The sequence below is a fragment of the Nicotiana tabacum genome, chromosome 6, assembly GCF_000715075.1.
Source record: "Nicotiana tabacum cultivar K326 chromosome 6, ASM71507v2, whole genome shotgun sequence".
Classification (NCBI taxonomy): domain Eukaryota; kingdom Viridiplantae; phylum Streptophyta; class Magnoliopsida; order Solanales; family Solanaceae; genus Nicotiana; species Nicotiana tabacum.
In genome coordinates, this window is record NC_134085.1 from 207,102,954 (window position 1) to 207,122,462 (window position 19,509).

A 19,509-nucleotide genomic window follows, 5' to 3' on the forward strand; every position below is an offset into this window, starting at 1 on the left:
AAGGGAGATATCTGATCACTTGTAAGGACACGAAACACTATTGAAAAAAAACTTGGTTTACTTGTTTTTCTCTTAGATTACTCTCTTGCTATCTAAATTACTTTCTTTTATACATTCTTTTGATTATCAGTAACCTGTGTTCTTCTAAATTCTAGCTTTGACTAAAATTTTATTTTTTGGTTAAACAAATATCTTGCCTCAAAATTAGATTGACAGATAGATTCGTCTTATAGGTGTTGCTGAAGAGATGTTATTGTCACAAAGATATGTTGCTAGAAAGATTTTAGGCCATAAAAGTTGGAACTTCTTTTTCAGATTGTTAATTAACTGCATGAACGATGAAACGAATACTTGATACAACGAAGGTTTCACCTTTCCATGACACTGAAGAGGTCAATCCAGTATCTTTAGAATAAGAAATCAATTCCCTAGCTAATTAATCCCTATGTTTGACATACATAAGCTAGGGCATTCAATTTAATGGAATATGTATGTGAATTTATTGAATTTGACTCGAACCCGAATCCTTCCGTTATATACTTCTCGTAATTGGCTCTTTGCGGCATTGTCTAAAGTTCTCCTTGTTTTGTAAAACAAGCAGCGATTGAAACCAGATTTGAAGAAATAAGGTTATTGGTTGCATAGGGATAGATGACAGTTGCGGGGATGGCTAAGGACTATATTGTGACAAATTAAAGATATATTCTGTAATTGCTTGAGGAGTTCAGTTTAGAAAGTTGATTTTGAGTGATAATTTCTTGGCTGTTTTATATAGGACTGCTAGCGGATATTGTTCCATCACACTTTCTATTTTTTGTTTATTATTATTATTAATCTTTTTTCATTTTTATTTTATATTTTTTTAATTTTTATTATTACCATAATTATTGTCCTTCCCACTTATTTGTTGTCATCACTTAAGGTGCTGATCTTATTTGTATGGTTTTTGTTGTTGTTACAGATCTTTCGTTTTTTAGCCGAGGGTCTCCCAGAAACAGTCTCTCTACCCTCATGGGTAGGGGTAAGGTCTGCGTACACTCTACCCTCCTCAAACCCCACTAATGAGATTATTATCAGGTTGTTGCTATTGTTTTTCTTGGCAGTTTACAAAGTTGACGACTTTTATCCAAAGGAATCGAGGCCATCAAATTGTCAAGTTCAAGAGGGTAGCTGAACGTAACGTTCAGCTATACACTGAATAAAAGTCATCAAGTTCAGGGAGTTTTGATCTATTTTGCCTAATTTCTTTTTTTAGGACAAAATGTCAACAATATGGGACTTTAACACTAGCCCAAAAAAAATGTAAATCCTCTTTTTCTCTTTTTAATTTTTGCCAAAAAAAGAATTAAAAAAATCAAATTTACTCCAAAAGTATTGATTTGTTTACATATGTCCTTCATTTACCTTTCAATCCATGAAAGTCTCGCACTAATATCGTTCTATATTTTCCCCTTCTCCTAATGGTGCGTCCGCCTTTGCTTAGCTTAGACATTTGCTACAATATAATCGCATAAACAAACAAAAAAATCCAAATTTACTTCTAAACGAGAATATGACTAGGGGTATAAAAAATCAGAAGTGGTCCAGAATCGAGAATATGATGAGAAGTGGCGTAGTAACAAATATGCGCTCTTAGATGGTGGCAAATACATATGCAAATATAAATTAGTGGATTTCAGGCCCATAGATATTGACTTGTACATATGGCCAACTTCTTTAATCTAGTATGTGTATAATTCACTTGCAGAGAAGAAAAAGATAATTAAGACAGTACTATTTTGACTGGAAAAGTTATTGTTGACTCCTCAGTCGATGAATGAGCACCTTCTGGATTTACTTCACGTTCTCCCCCTATAATAAGTTGGGCACAGGAATAATTAAGCTTTATATAGAACTAACAAATATAATTGGAGACCACCAAGGGTTGTGGTAGAGTGATAAATACATACTTCTTTATCCTTAATCAAATGTATTAGGTTCGAGCTCAGGGTGTAGAGCCGCCTTTGTTAGAAAATATTTTATCCTCAATGTTAGACTTTCCGGTACGAACCCGAATTTAGTACATTGGGCTCCAATGCAGATACCAAATGGAAAAAAACAAAAAATAAATATAATGGGGACACGTAGGGGTGGCTTGTTTTAGGTGGTCATTAAATTAAAGTAGTGATTAGGTAAAGTAATCTAGTGTGATGTCACGTAAATTAGATCACCCAATATTATATTAGACAAATTGAAGCCAATTATTGCTATAGGCCTAGCTATATAAATCAAGCTAGTTCTTGGCTGGTTCTTCCCAGAGCCAAGCAGTGATGAGAACGAAAAAAATGGTTTAATTTTTTTTTTTAAATTTGGAGAAGTTTTCAATAGCCCTCAAAGGCTTCCAATATTTCAGCTTCCAGCTTGATCCTAATAGTAACATTAATTACTGTTACTATTAATATATACTGCTTTTGTTGTGGTGTTGAAATGTTGGAAGCTTGCGAACATTTGCTCCTAATTTCTCTTAACAGTTAACAGCACTGAAAAGGATGATAGATCAATGAGCTTTTGATCGATAATTTTACAGTGTAACTAAAAAGAAGTAGAAAAACCATGCATGCATGGGATGAAGGAACGAATTCGCACCCACACGCAATCGGGAATTATGGTATATGCATTGACCGTGCAAAAACTCTTTTATATGATCAATATATAGGCAAAATACCTTAAACCCCTTAAATTTGGCACAGATTATTAGTTACATCTTTAAACTATTTGTGGTCTTAATTATCCCCCTTAACTTGGCCTTTTGAGAGTCATTACCCCCTGGACGCTAATGTGGCAAAGAGTGTGGGTGCACTTGCCTGCCACGTGGATTTTTCTGTATGCGACATTTTTTTGAAAAATAAAATATATTTGTACCTTTTTAAGTATGTTATTTTTTGGATAGTTTTTTCGAATATAATTTATAATAAAACTTGAATAGAAATACATTATTTAGGTTAAAATTTTTTTATTTGGCTAAAAATAATAAAGTTTTAGTTAATCTTTTTTTGAATTTGACCTGAAAATAAAGATTTATACAATTAAAATCTGTAAAATTGACTATTTATTTCAACTGTGTATTTTTACTTTTTCAGGTAAAATCTGTAAAAAAAAAAAATATAGTATATTTTTAGAGCACCGTAATTTAGAGCTATATAAAAAATTATAGCCAAAATAATTAATTTCAAACTATGTATTTTTTTATAACTTTTTAGATGCCTTGACTATTTATTTCAATTGTATAAATCTTTATTTTCAGATCAATTCAAAAAAAGATTAACTAATTTTTTTTTATTTTTAGCCAAATAAAAAAATGTAGCCTAAATAATGTAGTTCTATCCAAGTTTTATTATAATTGTATGGAAAAAAATTATCTAAAAAGTACTGTAATATTCTTAAAAAGGTAAAAATATATTTTATTTTTCAAAAAAATGCCACATATACAGAAAAATCCAAGTGGCAAGCGAGTGCACCCATACTTTTTGCCACATTAGCGTCTAGGAGGGTAATGGCTTTCAAAAGACCAAGTTGAGGGGGGTAATTAAGACCACGAATAGTTTAAGATGTGTCAAGTTTAGGGGGGTTTTAAGGTATTTTGCCCAATATATACGTACATTGCAACCAAAAAAAATAAATGCTAAACTGTGGCGGATTATTTACATATGGGATTCATAAGAAACATTAATATATCATTGGATACGGTTTATTTAGTTAAAATGATAGTGTTTCGAACTTCTCCTCTTATATATATCATTGTCTTGTTGAAGTTTGGCAAAATGCCAAAGTCCCACATTGGTTGGGAGTTAAGTTTGGAGGGGATTTTTCCCCTATAAAAGAAGGCCTAATGTTTAGGATTGAAACACACCTCTCATTTGCCTTCTCATCTGTTTAAGGCATTTGTATCTTCTCTCTTTAGTATTATTTCACTTGTATTTTTGGAGTGGAATAAAATATTTGGTTGTGTCCGAGGAGTAGGCAAAATTAGCCGAACCTCGTAAATTCTGGTGTTCCCTTTATTGTTGTTTTATTGTCTTATTTATTATTTGGTGGCTGTCATAATTTTTGGTATAGTAGTTGTGAAGCAACCAAGCTATGGCACATGCGCTTGGGACATGCTGGAGGAAAATCCTTGAAAACTCTATCAGATCAAGGATTGTTAAAAGGAGTAAAGGCTTGTAACTTGGAGTTTTGTGAGCATTGTGTTAAAGGGAAACAGACAAGGGTTAAATTTGGTACAGCGATCCATAATACTAAAGGCATTTTGGATTATGTACACTCTGATGTTTGGGGTCCTTCCAAAACACCTTCATTGGGTGGGAAGCACTATTTTGTAACCTTTGTTGATGATTTTTCCCGAAGAGTATGGGTGTATACAATGAAGAGCAAAGATGAAGTGTTGGGAATTTTTCTCAAATGGAAGACGATGGTGGAAAATCAGACAGGCAGGAGAATCAAGTGTATTCGCACAGACAATGGAGGTGAATACAAAAATGATCATTTCAATAAGGTCTGTGAAAATGATGGCATCATCCGACACTTCACTGTTAGACATACACCACAACAGAATGGAGTGGCAGAACGTATGAACCGGACCTTGCTGGAGAAGGTACGGTGTATGTTGTCCAATGCTGGCTTGGGCAAAGAATTTTGGGCTGAGGCAATTACATATGCATGCCACCTCATTAATCGTCTACCATCTGCTGCTATTGATGGCAAAACACCATTTGAAAAATGGTACGGAAAACCTGCTGTAGATTATAACTCTTTGCACGTGTTTGGCTCAACTGCATATTATCATGTGACGGAGTCAAAATTGGATCCAAGGGCAAAGAAGGCTATTTTTATGGGAATTACTTCTGGAGTCAAAGGATATCGCTTATGGTGTCCTATGACAAAGAAAGTAATATTCAGCAGAGATGTTACCTTTGATGAATTTGCTATGGTAAATAAGGTAACAGAAGATACCAAACAAAATGAAGGTGCTTCTAAGCAGGTGGAGTTTGAGGGAAAATTTATTTTTCCTACACAAGAAGCAGAGGAGGAAACAAATGAAGATTACCCTCTGGAAGGAGAGCCAGTAGAGGAGATTCCAACTCAGGAATCTCAACAACAACTTGAATCAATAGCAACCAGCAGGCCAAAAAGAACAATAACGAAACCTGTTCGTCTCATAGAGACGGTTGCTTGTGCAACCTCAATTGTAGCTGATGATGTTCCTACTACTTATAAAGACGCTGTCCAAAGTTCAGAAGAAGATAAGTGGAGGATTTCCATGAATGATGAAATACAGTCCCTTCATCAGAATCATACATGGAGATTGGCCAATCTCCCGAAGGGAAAGAAAGCAATTGGGTGCAAATGGGTATTTGCAAAGAAAGAAGGATTTCCTAACCAATTAGATGTTCGTTACAAAGCAAGATTGGTGGCCAAAGGATATGCTCAAAAAGAGGGAATTGATTACAATGAAGTGTTTTCTCCAGTTGTAAAACATTCCTCCATTAGAATTATGTTGGCTTTGGTAGCACAATTGGATTTGGAACTAGTTCAGATGGATGTAAAAACTGCGTTTTTACATGGAAACTTGGAGGAGGAAATCTACATGACTCAGCCAGAAGGATTCAAAGTTGCTGGAAAAGAAAATATGGTGTGCAAACTTGAAAAATCGTTGTACGGATTGAAACAATCTTCTAGACAATGGTACAAGCGATTTGACGAGTTTATATTGCGGCAAGGGTACAAGAGAAGCAAATACGATCATTGTGTGTATTTGCACAAGCTTAAAGATGGTTCCTTTGTATATCTTCTCCTATATGTTGATGATATGTTGATAGCTTCCAAGAATTTGGAAGAAATTGATAAGTTGAAGATTCAACAGAAGAAGGAGTTCGAGATGAAGGATTTGGGTGAGGCAAAGAAAATTCTTGGCATGGAGATAATTAGAGATAGACGTTCAAAGAAACTCTGTTTATCTCAAAAGGAATATTTGAAGAGAGTACTTCAACGTTTTGGCATAGATGACAAGACTAAGCCAGTTAGTACTCCACTTGCTTCCCATTTTAAGCTAAGTACTACTATGTCGCCAATGGATGAAGCTGAACGAGAGTATATGTCAAAGGTACCATACGCAAATGTTGTTGGTAGCTTGATGTATGCAATGGTTTGCACAAGGCCTGACATTTCACAAGCTGTTGGAGTTATTAGCAGATATATGCACAATCCAGGGAAGGAGCATTGGCAAGCTGTGAAGTGGATTCTACGGTATATTCATAATACTGTAGATGTCGGGTTAGTTTTTGAGCAGGAAGACAATCAGTCTGTAGTTGGATATTGTGACTCAGATTTTGCGGGTGATATGGACAAACGAAGATCAACTACTGGTTATGTGTTTACTTTTGCAAAGGCATCAGTTAGTTGGAAGTCTACTTTGCAGTCAACAGTTGCTTTGTCTACAACAGAGGCAGAGTACATAGCTATTACAGATGCTGTGAAAGAGGCAATTTGGCTTCAAGGATTGCTAAAGGAGCTTGGTGTTGAACAAAAAGGTATCACAATTTTTTGTGATAGTCAAAGTGCTATTCAATTAGCGAAGAACCAAGTTTATCATGCAAGGACGAAGCACATTGATGTTCGGTATCATTTCGTACGAGAAATCATAGAAGAAGGTGGAGTCACGGTGAAGAAAATTCATACTACAGAGAATCCTGCTGATATGCTGACAAAGGTGGTGACTGCGGTCAAGTTTCAACATTGTTTGGATTTGATCAACATTGTTGAATACTGAAGATTGAAGATGAAGACACAACCAAAAATTTTTATTGAGAGAGAATTGAAAATGTGGAATTTTGCCAAGGTGGAGATTTGTTGAAGTTTGGCAAAATGCCAAAGTCCCACATTGGTTGGGAGTTAAGTTTGGAGGGGATTTTTCCCCTATAAAAGAAGGCCTAATGTTTAGGATTGAAACACACCTCTCATTTGCCTTCTCATCTGTTTAAGGCATTTGTATCTTCTCTCTTTAGTATTATTTCACTTGTATTTTTGGAGTGGAATAAAATATTTGGTTGTGTCCGAGGAGTAGGCAAAATTAGCCGAACCTCGTAAATTCTGGTGTTCCCTTTATTGTTGTTTTATTGTCTTATTTATTATTTGGTGGCTGTCATAATTTTTGGTATAGTAGTTGTGACTTATTCACACTATATACATTTGGCTTCCGCAACATGTCTAACTATTTGATAGTCTCACAAAATCCTTTCAGCGTGTGGCAATCTGTAACCACCTATGTGACTGTCTGTGATGCTTATAATCGTTAGGCGCCCCTTTGGATAGTATATGAGTTACTATGTAATTAAATTGCCAATTTATTAAATGGACAAATAAAATTATAAGAAAAACAATGAACCATGCATAAATTTAGATATGCCTATATTTCAAATAACAAGACAAGTGCTTGCGCAACCATAACAACAATAGTAATTCATTATTATTAAAATAATTTATGATTGGCCTAGCAATATCAAATTCATAAAAAAGGGCTAGTGTGATTTAAAAAGAAACGTGTTTTTATATTAGGATTCTGAAAAACAATTATTTTAAGTGGGATTTAAGCAGGGAACTTGGACCACTTATGTAGTTCCAAGTGTAAGTACGGAGTATTATTTATTTCTCAATGTTCAGTCTTCTACAGAACTAGACCTAAAACTTCATTGTTAAAGACAAGACCAGGCGATGAAGGCTAAGCATCCCCGTTAAGTATCCTAGTACTCAAGAACTGAGGACAAGTAACAAATATTGTAAGCATTTTCCTATTTTTCCTTTTTCAAAAAAGGTTTAACCTCTATATACGGATTTTATAACAGAATTTTTACCTTATAAGTATAATTATAAAAAATTTCACAATAAATGTAACTAGCTAATTACCTCAGACACCTTGCTACAACATATTATATAGCTAGATGTAAATAGTTTCTGGCACGAGCTAAAAATTAATAATACCCAAAAACGAAGACGCTAGCACTGACCTTAATTAATTAAAGTCATGTTATCTTTTAACTTAATTCTAGAAGAATTAACCCAAATATATATATAGACCTCTTTTTGGATAAACTAAATTAGATCATTATCAGTACTGTGGAAATTCAATTCTTATTAAGAAGTACTACTTCATACAAAGAAAAAGGGGGTGTATGGGAAATCTCGTCTATTAAGCTTCGATGTTAGTTATGTCAGCGTATAACTAGGGCATATGTGAATTTTGTCACAAATCTTAACAAGACTTTTCACAACAAAACTACTGAGAATAAATAAATTGAAGAGCTGTGTTTTTGTTTATTAATCAGAGAGAGGAAGTCATCAGGCCAAAATTGGACATCCTTGTCAACACTCAAAGACACAGATGAGACGATTCTTTCTATGATGGTATCTCTTAGCTAGGTTTGTCTGTTTACTTTAATGTCCTGGATCTTTGAACATGGAAGACTCAACCCCATTTTAGTACCTTCACTCTGTTGAAGACGCATTTTGTACATATATACCACATAACTTTCAAATATTGAAATAGAGAACGTCGTTAATCTAGGGTTCGAAACCCACTCAAGTATTATTAGAGAACGTAGTTGATCTAGGATGCGAAACCCATTTCAGGGTGGCAGATCGAGGGTTCGAAACCCATTTGCATACCTCTTTAGTCGGACCGTTGCATAGGATTTGCCTAGTGCAATTTACCCTTCTGTGTGGTTTGCGGGCTACTATTAGGAGTGGCAAACGGGCAGGTCGGATCGAAAACGGGTAATGAAAAATAGATAAATTATCCGAGCCGACCCATATTTAATACGGATAAAAAATATGTTAACCGACGGATAATATGGATAACCATATTATCTATGACTTCTTGAGAATTCTTAGTCTCCCAAACTTGAGGAACCCCCAATTTGAGACTTTATAAATGTAAAAGTTAAACTTATTGGTTATCCATTAGTTACCCATTGGTTATCCATTTTCTAAATGGACAATATGGTTCTTATCTATATTTGACCCGTTTTTAAAAAGCTCATTATCTAACTCATTTTTAATGGATAATATGAGTGGTTAATTGTTTTCTTTTAACCATTTTGTCACCACCAGCTACTACACAAAAAGGGTTTCCACTCTGCGCATTTGAAGGATAGTGAAGGCGGGTTCCCTTGTTAACAAAAAAGCAAATACATCATAGTATCAATAGATGGAAGGAGCAATTTTATGAAAAAGAGACATAATGCAAAAATAATTGTTGATCAACACATAGAAACTCGTAACCGAAAATGTTACTCTGCAGTTAGGTTCGGATACCAGACGTAGTTAACATATACCATAGATTTGTATAACTCGTTCTGAACTAAAAAAAGATCTTGAATATTTTCATGACTTCATAATGACTTTTCTCTTTAGTTTGTTTTGTTTGGAAAAGAATGTTATATTATTATATTTAGTAATAAAATTAATATTTTTATTTTACTCTTAGTGATACTCTCTTATAGAAATGCAATGTATGTTTAAAATCACAATTTAAAGGTTATTTTGGAATTTAAAATTTTCCTTACATTGTTAAATTAAGAGAGATAAAATAAAACGAATAGAGCATTAAATACCCTTTTACTCTGTTATGTAAAACAGAAAACAATAACAAGACAAATAAGAAAGGGAAGAGAAAGAGTGGTCCATTATTATCCATATCAGTGACACGTAATGTTTGGCTGGAATTACCTTTTCTTTAGGTGCAAGTTTGGCAGAAATTCCCCAACCCCTTCATTCATTTGAAATTTCTTAGTAATTAGCATCAGACTTCTCTTTGGAAGTTCACCGGCAATAACACTGACTTTAAAAAGGAACAAAAAATAAAAAAGGAGAGATGGAAAGAGCAAGGCTTAGGTTACAGCTATACGTTTTAATATTAATATATATATATATATATATATATATATATATATATATATATATATATATATATATATATATATATATAACGTACCCTGAAACAATTAAAATACTTGAGTAACAATTAGTCCTTCTTGATTGAGAAACAATTAAAATACTTGAGTAACGTAGCCTGAAATTACCCTATAAATAGTTAGCTATCTCCATATAATTCTCAAGTCAAGCTCCTCTCTTTCGTTGTACTCCCTTATATATATTCACACACAATTCAATACACATATACAGCAAGACGCACCCACGCAAATTAGCTTATATGCATAAACGTCTTTTGACACACTTTGTGCGAATTCAGAGCGGAAAACCAGTGTTTTCTGAACTCTCTCCCTCAATGGCTGCTCATAACCATGCTTCTATTTCTTGCAGCTTAATCAAAGAACAGCCATGAGAGATTGAGTTCAGAAAACTCTTGCTTTCCTAGTTTTAAGTAGCAATTGCGTTGCATACCTTGATTGGGTGGATATAACTGATCGGAAGATAACTTCGACTAACCCGATTAGTAGGCGGGCGGCATACTTATCTTTGCGTGACAATTCTAGAAAGAGATTTGCTACCCTTTTAGGCAGGGGCGGAGGAAGAGTATAAGTTACGGGTAGTTGTATGTAACAACACTAGAAAGAAAGCAGCACTTTCATATAACATGTTCGAGACACTGAATTGCTGATAAAAATAGTAACAAACGTCAGGCTAGAACTAAGCTACAGTTGCAAACTATTTCTTTTCTTTTTCGTCTTGGATTTCCCATTTCTGTTGATATTCTCCTAATTCTCATGCAGGCATATATAAAAGAATCAGAGGATGCTGTGGTACGGAAGGCGAAGAGGACTATATATGATGATAAGAACTCTCTCAAAAGACCTCGACAAATTCTCAGTTATAACCCTTCGGTTGGTTTGGAGGGCGGACTCCCAGGATGATCCTGATTCGATCCCCCTCAATGCCTTCTGGGTTGAGCCTGTCGAGCCTTAGTGGGGTTTACATCCCCAGTGGTTTGCAGGCTATTACATAGGAGGAGGTTTATCCAGTGCGCACAAAGTGCTCACCCGAAGGACAGAGATTGTGTAGCGAGATTGTGTAACGACTGCGAATTTCCCCTAAAAAACACTCAACTATACTACTGTAAGCTCCAAAGAGTGGCGTCTTACTTTGGATTTGTACTTCTACCCTTTTTCCACACAAGGATCAGATCGTCGCTCTGTTTCATTACCGGTAATCGCAAAAGGAAAAAAGAAAAACGAAAACTAAATTAAAGAGCAAGGGGGCCAGTACTGATTTTCATGAATAAAAGTTTGACAGTTTCGGTTGTTTTTATTCTCCTAACTAATTAAGTAGTTAACCAATCAACTAAACTTTTCCCCCTTCAAAAATCCTATTTAATTTCCTCGTGGTGTACTCTTGTATTTGATCTCATTATAAACACGTGACTTACCCTATAAACAGTTTAAATATAACGAACGAGTCCTGTATTTTATTTTACGAAAAGGACAGCATTTGATTTTATTTTATTTTTCATTTAAGAACCAATTGCTTTCATATTTCTTCAAAATCTAAAGATAGTGACGGCCGACAGCAATTCTCATTTAAGATTTGACTGATAGACTGCAACATGAAATGGGCTGGCCTTGACTTCCAAGAGGTAATGAAAGCCCATCTAAGATCAAGACCCCTGCCTTGCCCAGAAGGGGCAAGTGCACTCATAGCCGGTCTCGAGGATATTATTCAGAGATTAGCTCGTACTTATTTTGTCCTGAAATTTTAAACTAAAAATCTTAACTTCAAAATAATTCAGGATATTTTTATTTTAAAAAATTAAACTGAAAAACTGAAATTCAGGAAAGACTTTTTGAAGGTAGTGAACCCCTTATGCAAGCTATTGGAAAAGGATGCCAAGTTTGTGTTCGATGAGAGATGTATGCAAGCCTTTGAACTTCTCAAGCACAAGTTGACCACCACTCCTATCATTACCGCACCTAATTGGAGCTTGCCATTTGAGCTCATGTGTGATGCGAGCGATGTTGCGGTTGGGGCGGTTTTGGGTCAAAGAGTGAACAAAATGTTTCAACCGGTGTACTATGCGAGCAAAACAATGAATGATGCTCAAGTGAACTACACGGTGACCGAGAAAGAACTTCTGACTATTGTGTTCGCAATGGAGAAATTTTGGTCGTATCTTATGGGTGCCAAGGTCATAGTCCATACCGATCATGCCTCACTCCGGTACTTGATGACGAAGAAGGGTTCCAAAGCTAGACTGATACGATGGGTCTTGTTATTTCAAGAGTTTGATTTGGAGATTGTGGACCGGAAGGGTAGTGAAAACCAGGTGGCAGACCACTTGTCCCCCTTGGAGGAGGAGGGGAGGCCTCGTGACGACCTGGAGATCAATGATTCATTTCCCGACGAACAACTCCTTTCGGTGTCGGTGAATGGTATGCCATGGTTTGCGGACGTTTTTCCTTCTTTTTATTTTTCAAATAAAATAAAAAATTTCTTTAGAATTTGGGGGAATAGTTTGCGTAGTGCAGAAAAAGAAAGTACATACCCTTAATGCTCATAGAAAAATACTTTTGAGTCTATGATAAAATTGTTTTCCACTAAATTACTTTATTAAAGTATTGCCTTTTTCTTAGGTATTTGCATGATGTTTAAGAATACTTATTATTTGTATATTACATTTTATTTTGTTTGAATGTAGTAACATTATAAATCTTGCTGGGTTATCATATTATATTTCTAAATTACACATAATTAAAGGAAAAAACGAGATAACCTATCCTTACATATCGTTAACATCCAAAAGATAGAATAAGGAAAAGAAGTAACCTCAATGTCCGCAAAGTAAACATGCAGTTATGATAGAATTTGACCTATAATTTTCACCAGTAGATTAAGTTAATTAATATACAACAAACATGTAACTTTAATTTCTTAGCAATTCATCTCCAAATGGACTTTGAAAAGAAAAGAGTTTCACTTTTACAGTAGGATAATGTGATTTTTTTTTTAAACAAAAAAAAAATCACATTACACTACTGTAAGAGTGAATTGCGGAATGCTTATCTACAAATGTTTGAATTTTAAGGACATGATTTTTTCTTTATTTGTCACTTTCTTGAATTATTGTACTGATCTTTCTGACATAACTCATCTTTTCATCCATTTCTTTTTTAAATCTACACCTTTAAATCTTCTCGTTGCTATTATTCTCTACCTTATATCTTTTCGCTTATACTATATTTCAGCTTTATGTCACAAAAAATTAATTGCATGAGTTAAATTGTTTTATTGCATGAGGTAAATAGTTTTGAAGTGAATTTTCTTTTGAAATAATTTTGTGTCCCCTTAACATGTTGTAAAGAATAAAAGAATAAAGGAAGCGAGCATGGAATAAAATGAAAAGAAAACAGAAAGCGGAATAAAATTAAAAAATAAATAAATCAAAAGATGCTTCGTGTGGTACCCTCTTTTCAATTTTGTCTGTTCAAATAAGAATGTCACTTCTCAAATTATCAGAATAGAAAGGAGGAGAATGAAGCATAGAAGAAGAGGAGAGAGATAGCTGATTCTATTCATGTTCTGCAATTGAGAATTTTATACAAAAATTAAGATTATGAGATCTGTAATTGCTCCTAACAAGTGGAACTAGCTAACGGATGAACTTAAGTTAGCTGAAATTGACGCCAAATGAAATACAAGCCAAATTTTTGTGCCTCAGTAATTTTATATAAAGTATGATTTGCAGTACTTATTTTACAGTAAAGGTGCTGACTGCTGATCGTGCTGGCTGCGCCTTTCTGGTCAAGGAATCGGAAATATTTAAAGGTAATTCTGAATCTGTCCAATTATTTTTTGTCATAACCAAGTCAATGACTCAATTAGTCAATGTTTTTAATTTTTAATTATTAAATGAATTTGGGAATTTCTTTTCATAGGGATAGAAAGTGAAGATCCTCTAATTGGTGCCGTCAAGCCAAAGAAATGAATTGATACAGAGGAGTATATACTACGGAGTTCTGCCGATAAATCGAGTCCCATGGCCTATAATAACGTGGTGAGTGAAATGGGCGACGTGGGTTACCCACTTCCGGCACGTTCAGTTCGTCGGTTGTTGCCGTTGCCCATGTTTTTGGGGTTGTTTCTTGTATTTACTTTGTTGCTAAATAGCAACTCAGTTTCTTCATATTCATCAGGAGGATACTGGGATTTTACCTGCAACAATTCCACAGATATGGTATGTTTTCCCTTATCCTATTTTGACTTTCTATGTCACTACTAATACATGTGTTATTAGATGCTACTACTACGAATGCACCAAATTTTTTGTTTCTCTTGTTTAATTTCCATGTCTTGCCTGCGATTAATGTGTTCTCGATGCAATATAATACAGTAGCTCTTATATGACAGAAATTACGAAATCTTACTTGTCTAATACTAATCACTATCTTAATGGGGATAACAAACTTAAGGTAAGATAAATGAAGAATTTCATCTCCAGCCTGTTATTGCAAAAGTTTCAATGCCAAAAGACGTTATCACTAGCAAAGTGGTCGACCCGGCTTGTATGCCTCCTTTCATCATCAAATTACATCGGTTTTTGGAACTATTGTTTTTAGAGCAGTTCGAGTTTATCAACTGTGCTGCTTTCTGTCTAATTGTCTGTCCATTAATCAGGAAAGAGGGAAGTTGGGTCCTAAAAACCCCGGTGAATGCTCGGAAGAGGCCAAACATCTTCCAGTTTGTGAATGTGGATTCAAAATATTGGACTCCTGCTTCTTGAGTAAGTCTAAGGTACTGTTCTGACAGTGTAATTGTTCTGGTTGTCCTCCTTACTCTGAATAAAATACGAAGTAAGACTATAATTGGCTCGGCTTTTCATTCCTTTCAGATGCTTGAAATTGAAAAGGGAGCAAATGACTTTAACATACCTATAATCAGATCCAACCGAAAGTTAGTTGCCTCTACTGATGGAGGTCTGCATAACCCTTCTTGTTTAGTCTTCAATTCTGCATGGAAGGTCCAACAACTAGAAAATGAACCAAACAAAAAGCTCAATTATCCGTCACCTGCTGCTGGTATAGAAAGACCAAAAAGTGATGAGGATATTGCATTCATGAGTGTAAGTGCTCCCTATTATTCCCTTTAAATCTATATATCAGGACTTACGCGCTCGAATTTATGGTATTTTCCTTCTATTCACACATCTATGCTGTTATATCAGATTCTTGAACTTGGGCAACTTCTCAAGGCAAATCTAATCACATCAGTGGAGCTGACTGGAATTTTCTTGAAGAGACTGAAGAGGTGTTACAAATACTTTTCCTTCCAATTGTTTCATGTTACTGATATCTGGTCCTCATAATGATGCATTAACTGGGGTGTCGCAGGTATGGTCCTGTCCTTGAATCCGTCATTACAATTACTGAAGAATTAGCATACAAACAAGCAAAAGAGGCTGATCAACTGCTTGCTGAAGGCAAATATTTGGGTAACAGTCTGCCAATTTCTCTCCACTAACCTCTTTCACGCATTTCCTATTTACCTTCATGATTCCTAATTTTCCATCAATCAATCTATGAACAACGCGTCAATTCCATTATGCCTCCATAACCATTCTGCTCTATTCAAAAGTTTGGATTTTCTATATGAATTTTTATTTATAGTTATGCGGTAAGGGGATTTTGTGGGGAAGAGTCGAAATTGGAACTTCATTTTAAATTGCCGTAGATGACAGGGACCTGTACACCTGAAAAGAAAACATAGCATATATCCAACTTCGCCATAAAGAAAAAAAAATCACAGCATATTAAGTACCATGGAAGAAAATGAATATATGTTTCTCAGCCACATCAAAATTAGACTCATAATCAGGGAAATTCTAAATCTTCAGGCCACAATGTTCTCCAGTTTCTTCGGACTGATCTTTTCTTGATGCTGTTAAGGTTTATCTTACCCTTCAAGCGCTTAAGGTTGTTCATTTCCTAAGTTACCTTTTCCGGCCAGAGTAATCTTCCCATGCTTCCTTCACTTATCACTTATCACCTCATGCTCTTAATTGATTTTCCTTATTTCTTTTTTATTTAGAGAAACTTATTTAGGGTATGGCATAGGTAGCTTCTTGAAACAATATTCTTGGTACTTCTTTCTAATATTTGGAGAGTAATAGGAAAAATGTTTATTCCGATTTTGTTTGGTCTCTTTCCCTTGTGTCACTGGTAGCCTCTGGATTCATAACCTCTTCTTCCAATATTTTACTATCTAGCTTTTTTGTAGTTGCTAAAGGGGATTACAAGTAAAACATCTTCTTTTCTATATAGGTCCTCTTCATGGTATTCCCTATGGTCTGAAGGACATCATAGCAGTACCCAACTATAAGACAACATGGGGTTCAACATCTTTTAAAGACCAAGTTCTTGATATTGAAGCTTGGGTCTATAAGAGGTATTAGCAAATCATGAAATCAATAACATATAAGTCCAGATCTAGAAGCCCACTCTATATTGTGCATGTATTTGTAATAATCTAGATATGGTTGATGCAGGCTGAAATCTGCCGGAGCAGTTCTTGTTGCAAAGTTAGTAACTGGTTCTTTAGCATATGATGATGTCTGGTTTGGTGGTAGAACAAGAAACCCGTGGAATATAAAGGAATATTCTACGGGTTCATCAGCAGGGCCTGCTTCTTGCACCTCAGCAGGTATCTTTGAGCTATTGAGCTTTCCCTGATTAGATTCTGATTGAGCCGTCCTGTCTTCTATATTTTGCAAATATGACCATTGTGCTCATATCCAATGAGTCATTGCCCCTTCCTTTTACCTTTCCTGCACTGAGGGTCTATTGGAAACAACCTAACCTCTCTACCTTCTTAAAGGTAGGGTAAGGTCTGCGTACATACTACCCTCCCAAACCCCACTTATGGGACTACACTGGGTTTGTTGTTGTTGATGTTGTTGTGCTCATATCTAATGACATTTGGTACCGCCTGGTTGGAAGAAAGAATTAAATAGTTTCTTGCTGATCTACTGATTAGTAGGCAAAACATATTGTTTTGAGAGAAAGATTGTGGTATTGCAGGTTTGGTTCCATTTGCAATCGGTTCAGAAACTACCGGCTCTATTACCTATCCAGCTTCTCGCTGTGGCGTGACAGCGCTGCGGCCCACTTTTGGAGCTGTTGGTCGAACGGGTGTTATGAGCGTAGCTGAAAGCTTGGTACTCATATTTCTTCCACAGGCAATTCCTTTTCCTGATATTAGTTTTGAGTAGAATACACTAAAATCTAACTTTTTGTCAGGATAAATTAGGCCCTTTTTGTAGAAATGCTGTGGATTGTGTGATTGTTCTGGATACCATTCGGGGAAAGGACCCAGATGATGTTTCATCCAGAGATATACCCTTTAGTGATCCATTCTCAGTTGATATCACAAAACTCACTGTTGGATATCTTGAGGATGCTGAGATGGAAGTAAGGGACTATTTTCCAGTATCGGAATGTGGCTGAGTTAATTACGTTCTTTATCCTATTTGATGAATCTCTTAACTGGATTGAATTGTGTCGGGGATGACAGGTTGTTCATGTACTTCAATCAAAGGGAGTGAATATGGTCCCGTTTAACCTAAGTTACACTGTTGATTCTGCCCAAGGTATCGTCAATTTCACAATGGATGTTGAGATGCTGGCTCACTTCGACAAATGGCAGCGCTCAAATCTGGATGATGAATATGAAGCCCAAGATCAGTGGCCTATTGAACTTCGCCGAGCACGTGCCGTATCTGCGGTTGACTATCTTCAGGTAATTGTCTTGATCTACAAAGTTTCTCTCGGTTTAGATGTTTAAAATTGTACTTTGTTTAATTATCATTGATATAGGAAAAAACTGAATAATTAAATTCTTTCAGACATCTCAAAATCTGATTGGTTTAGTTATAGAACAGATATCTTAATCCACTTTTAAAGAGTTGTCCATAATTTGTAACACTAAGATCATACTTGTATGATACTCCACCAGGCACAAAGAGCTAGAGGTAAATTGATTCAGCAAGTGAGAGAAAGTTTCATAGTTGACGCGTTTATTGGAAATGCAACTGATTGGGAGAAAGTTTGTGTTGGCAATCTTGTGGGTATCCCAGTAGTAGTTGTTCCAACAGGATTTAAAAAAATATCCGATGCACCATCAAATGATACTCGCAGGAGAACAACAATCACTACAGGCATATATGCTCCTCCAGGCCGTGATCATATTGTAAGTGTTCTTTAGTTATGATGCTCTTTTTAGTGTAGTAGTTATTTGTAACGGACGTATGTGCTATATATTTTTTGCTCTTGGATAAATGTATCATCTCTGCTTTGCTGTTGACTGGTGGGATTTCTTGGACTTAACAAGAGTTGGATGGCTTTGAACTTCTGATTGTGCTGCTTATTTATTATTTCATGCACTCGTTAATTTTGTTTGTTTCGTTTATGTCCAGGCATTAGCTTTAGCAATGGCTTATCAATCAGTCACCAATCATCATAAGCAGCGGCCACCAATTGATGACCTTGGGCCGAATGATTCTATACCAGACACACAAGAATCCCTGTAGCTGCAAGAAAACTAGGGGGTCGTAGGTTCTTGATTCTAACGAGTGCTTGATATCAATCTGCATGTGTGCTCTGAACCTGTTGACTCAGACCAATTGTTGTAGTAGTTATAACTATGGAAAAAACGAATCACAACTCTTCTTTGGGCCATGAGGAAGAGAGAGGTTCTGTCTAATGCTCCCTCTCATTGTGGCTATATTGTGTCTTTGTCTGTTTTATAGTTCTAATTATGTGAAACTTCTGATTACATCTGACCTATAAATTATTATAACATTGTACTTTCATTTGATTTTTATCCAAGCAGGAGAGTATCTTATCACAAAAGCTGAGGATTTGAAATCTATCTATGTTATGGTGTTTTTTGTCTTCCTCACTGATATGTTTTTTTAAATGATATTTCAATCACCAAAATGTTGTTGTCCCCATCCCCCTCCCCCTCCCCCCCCCCGCCCTGTGCTAGCCCCCAAGTATCACTAATAATTGTATAAGGGGTCCATCTCCTATAAGGGGATTAAATGGTTGCTTTAGATCTGTGCTCTCTTTCTTTTTTTTTATAGATAAATTTAGAAATAACGTGATTCTTGTGCTAGTATCATTTGTTTTCTTCCATTAAACAAAATGTGGCTGTTGCTGCTTTGATGATCGCGATAGAGACAGTTTTGCACATGTGCTGAAGCACTCCCTGTACAAATCTACTTGAAGTTAATTTGTTTTAAGTATTGGAAGCTAGATGAAATTTCAGAATGTATAAGGTTTGAAAACTAACTGGATTTATCATTTTACGTTTAGAAACTTTGGGTGTGTTTTGTAGGGAAAAAAAATATTTTTCGAAAAATATTTTCTAATTTTTCCATGTTTGGTTGGTTTTAATGTTTTAGAAAACATTTTCTTCGTGAACTCATTTTCCTCCAATTGAAGAAAAATGTTTTCCCTATCAAGTGAAGGA

At 35.5% G+C, this 19,509-nt stretch overlaps 1 protein-coding gene across 2 annotated transcripts; it reads left to right on the forward strand.

Annotated features, from left to right (window-relative positions):
• Window positions 1-13,385: 13,385 nt before the first annotated feature.
• LOC107795571 (uncharacterized) lies at window positions 13,386-18,887 on the forward strand. Of its 2 annotated transcripts, XM_016618239.2 has the most exons (14): window positions 13,410-13,809; window positions 13,920-14,038; window positions 14,178-14,218; window positions 14,659-14,775; window positions 14,873-15,103; window positions 15,206-15,288; window positions 15,372-15,472; window positions 16,302-16,425; window positions 16,526-16,680; window positions 17,058-17,194; window positions 17,277-17,447; window positions 17,551-17,775; window positions 17,992-18,225; window positions 18,452-18,887. In XM_016618239.2, the coding sequence occupies exons 3-14, from the start codon at window positions 14,216-14,218 to the stop codon at window positions 18,563-18,565; spliced, it is 1,695 nt and encodes a 564-aa protein (XP_016473725.1). In that variant the 5' UTR covers window positions 13,410-13,809; window positions 13,920-14,038; window positions 14,178-14,215; the 3' UTR covers window positions 18,566-18,887. The 2 variants fall into 2 exon arrangements, with proteins under 2 accessions (XP_016473724.1, XP_016473725.1); XM_016618238.2 differs by having other exon boundaries at window positions 13,386-13,809; window positions 13,920-14,218.
• The last annotated feature ends 622 nt before the right edge of the window (window positions 18,888-19,509 follow it).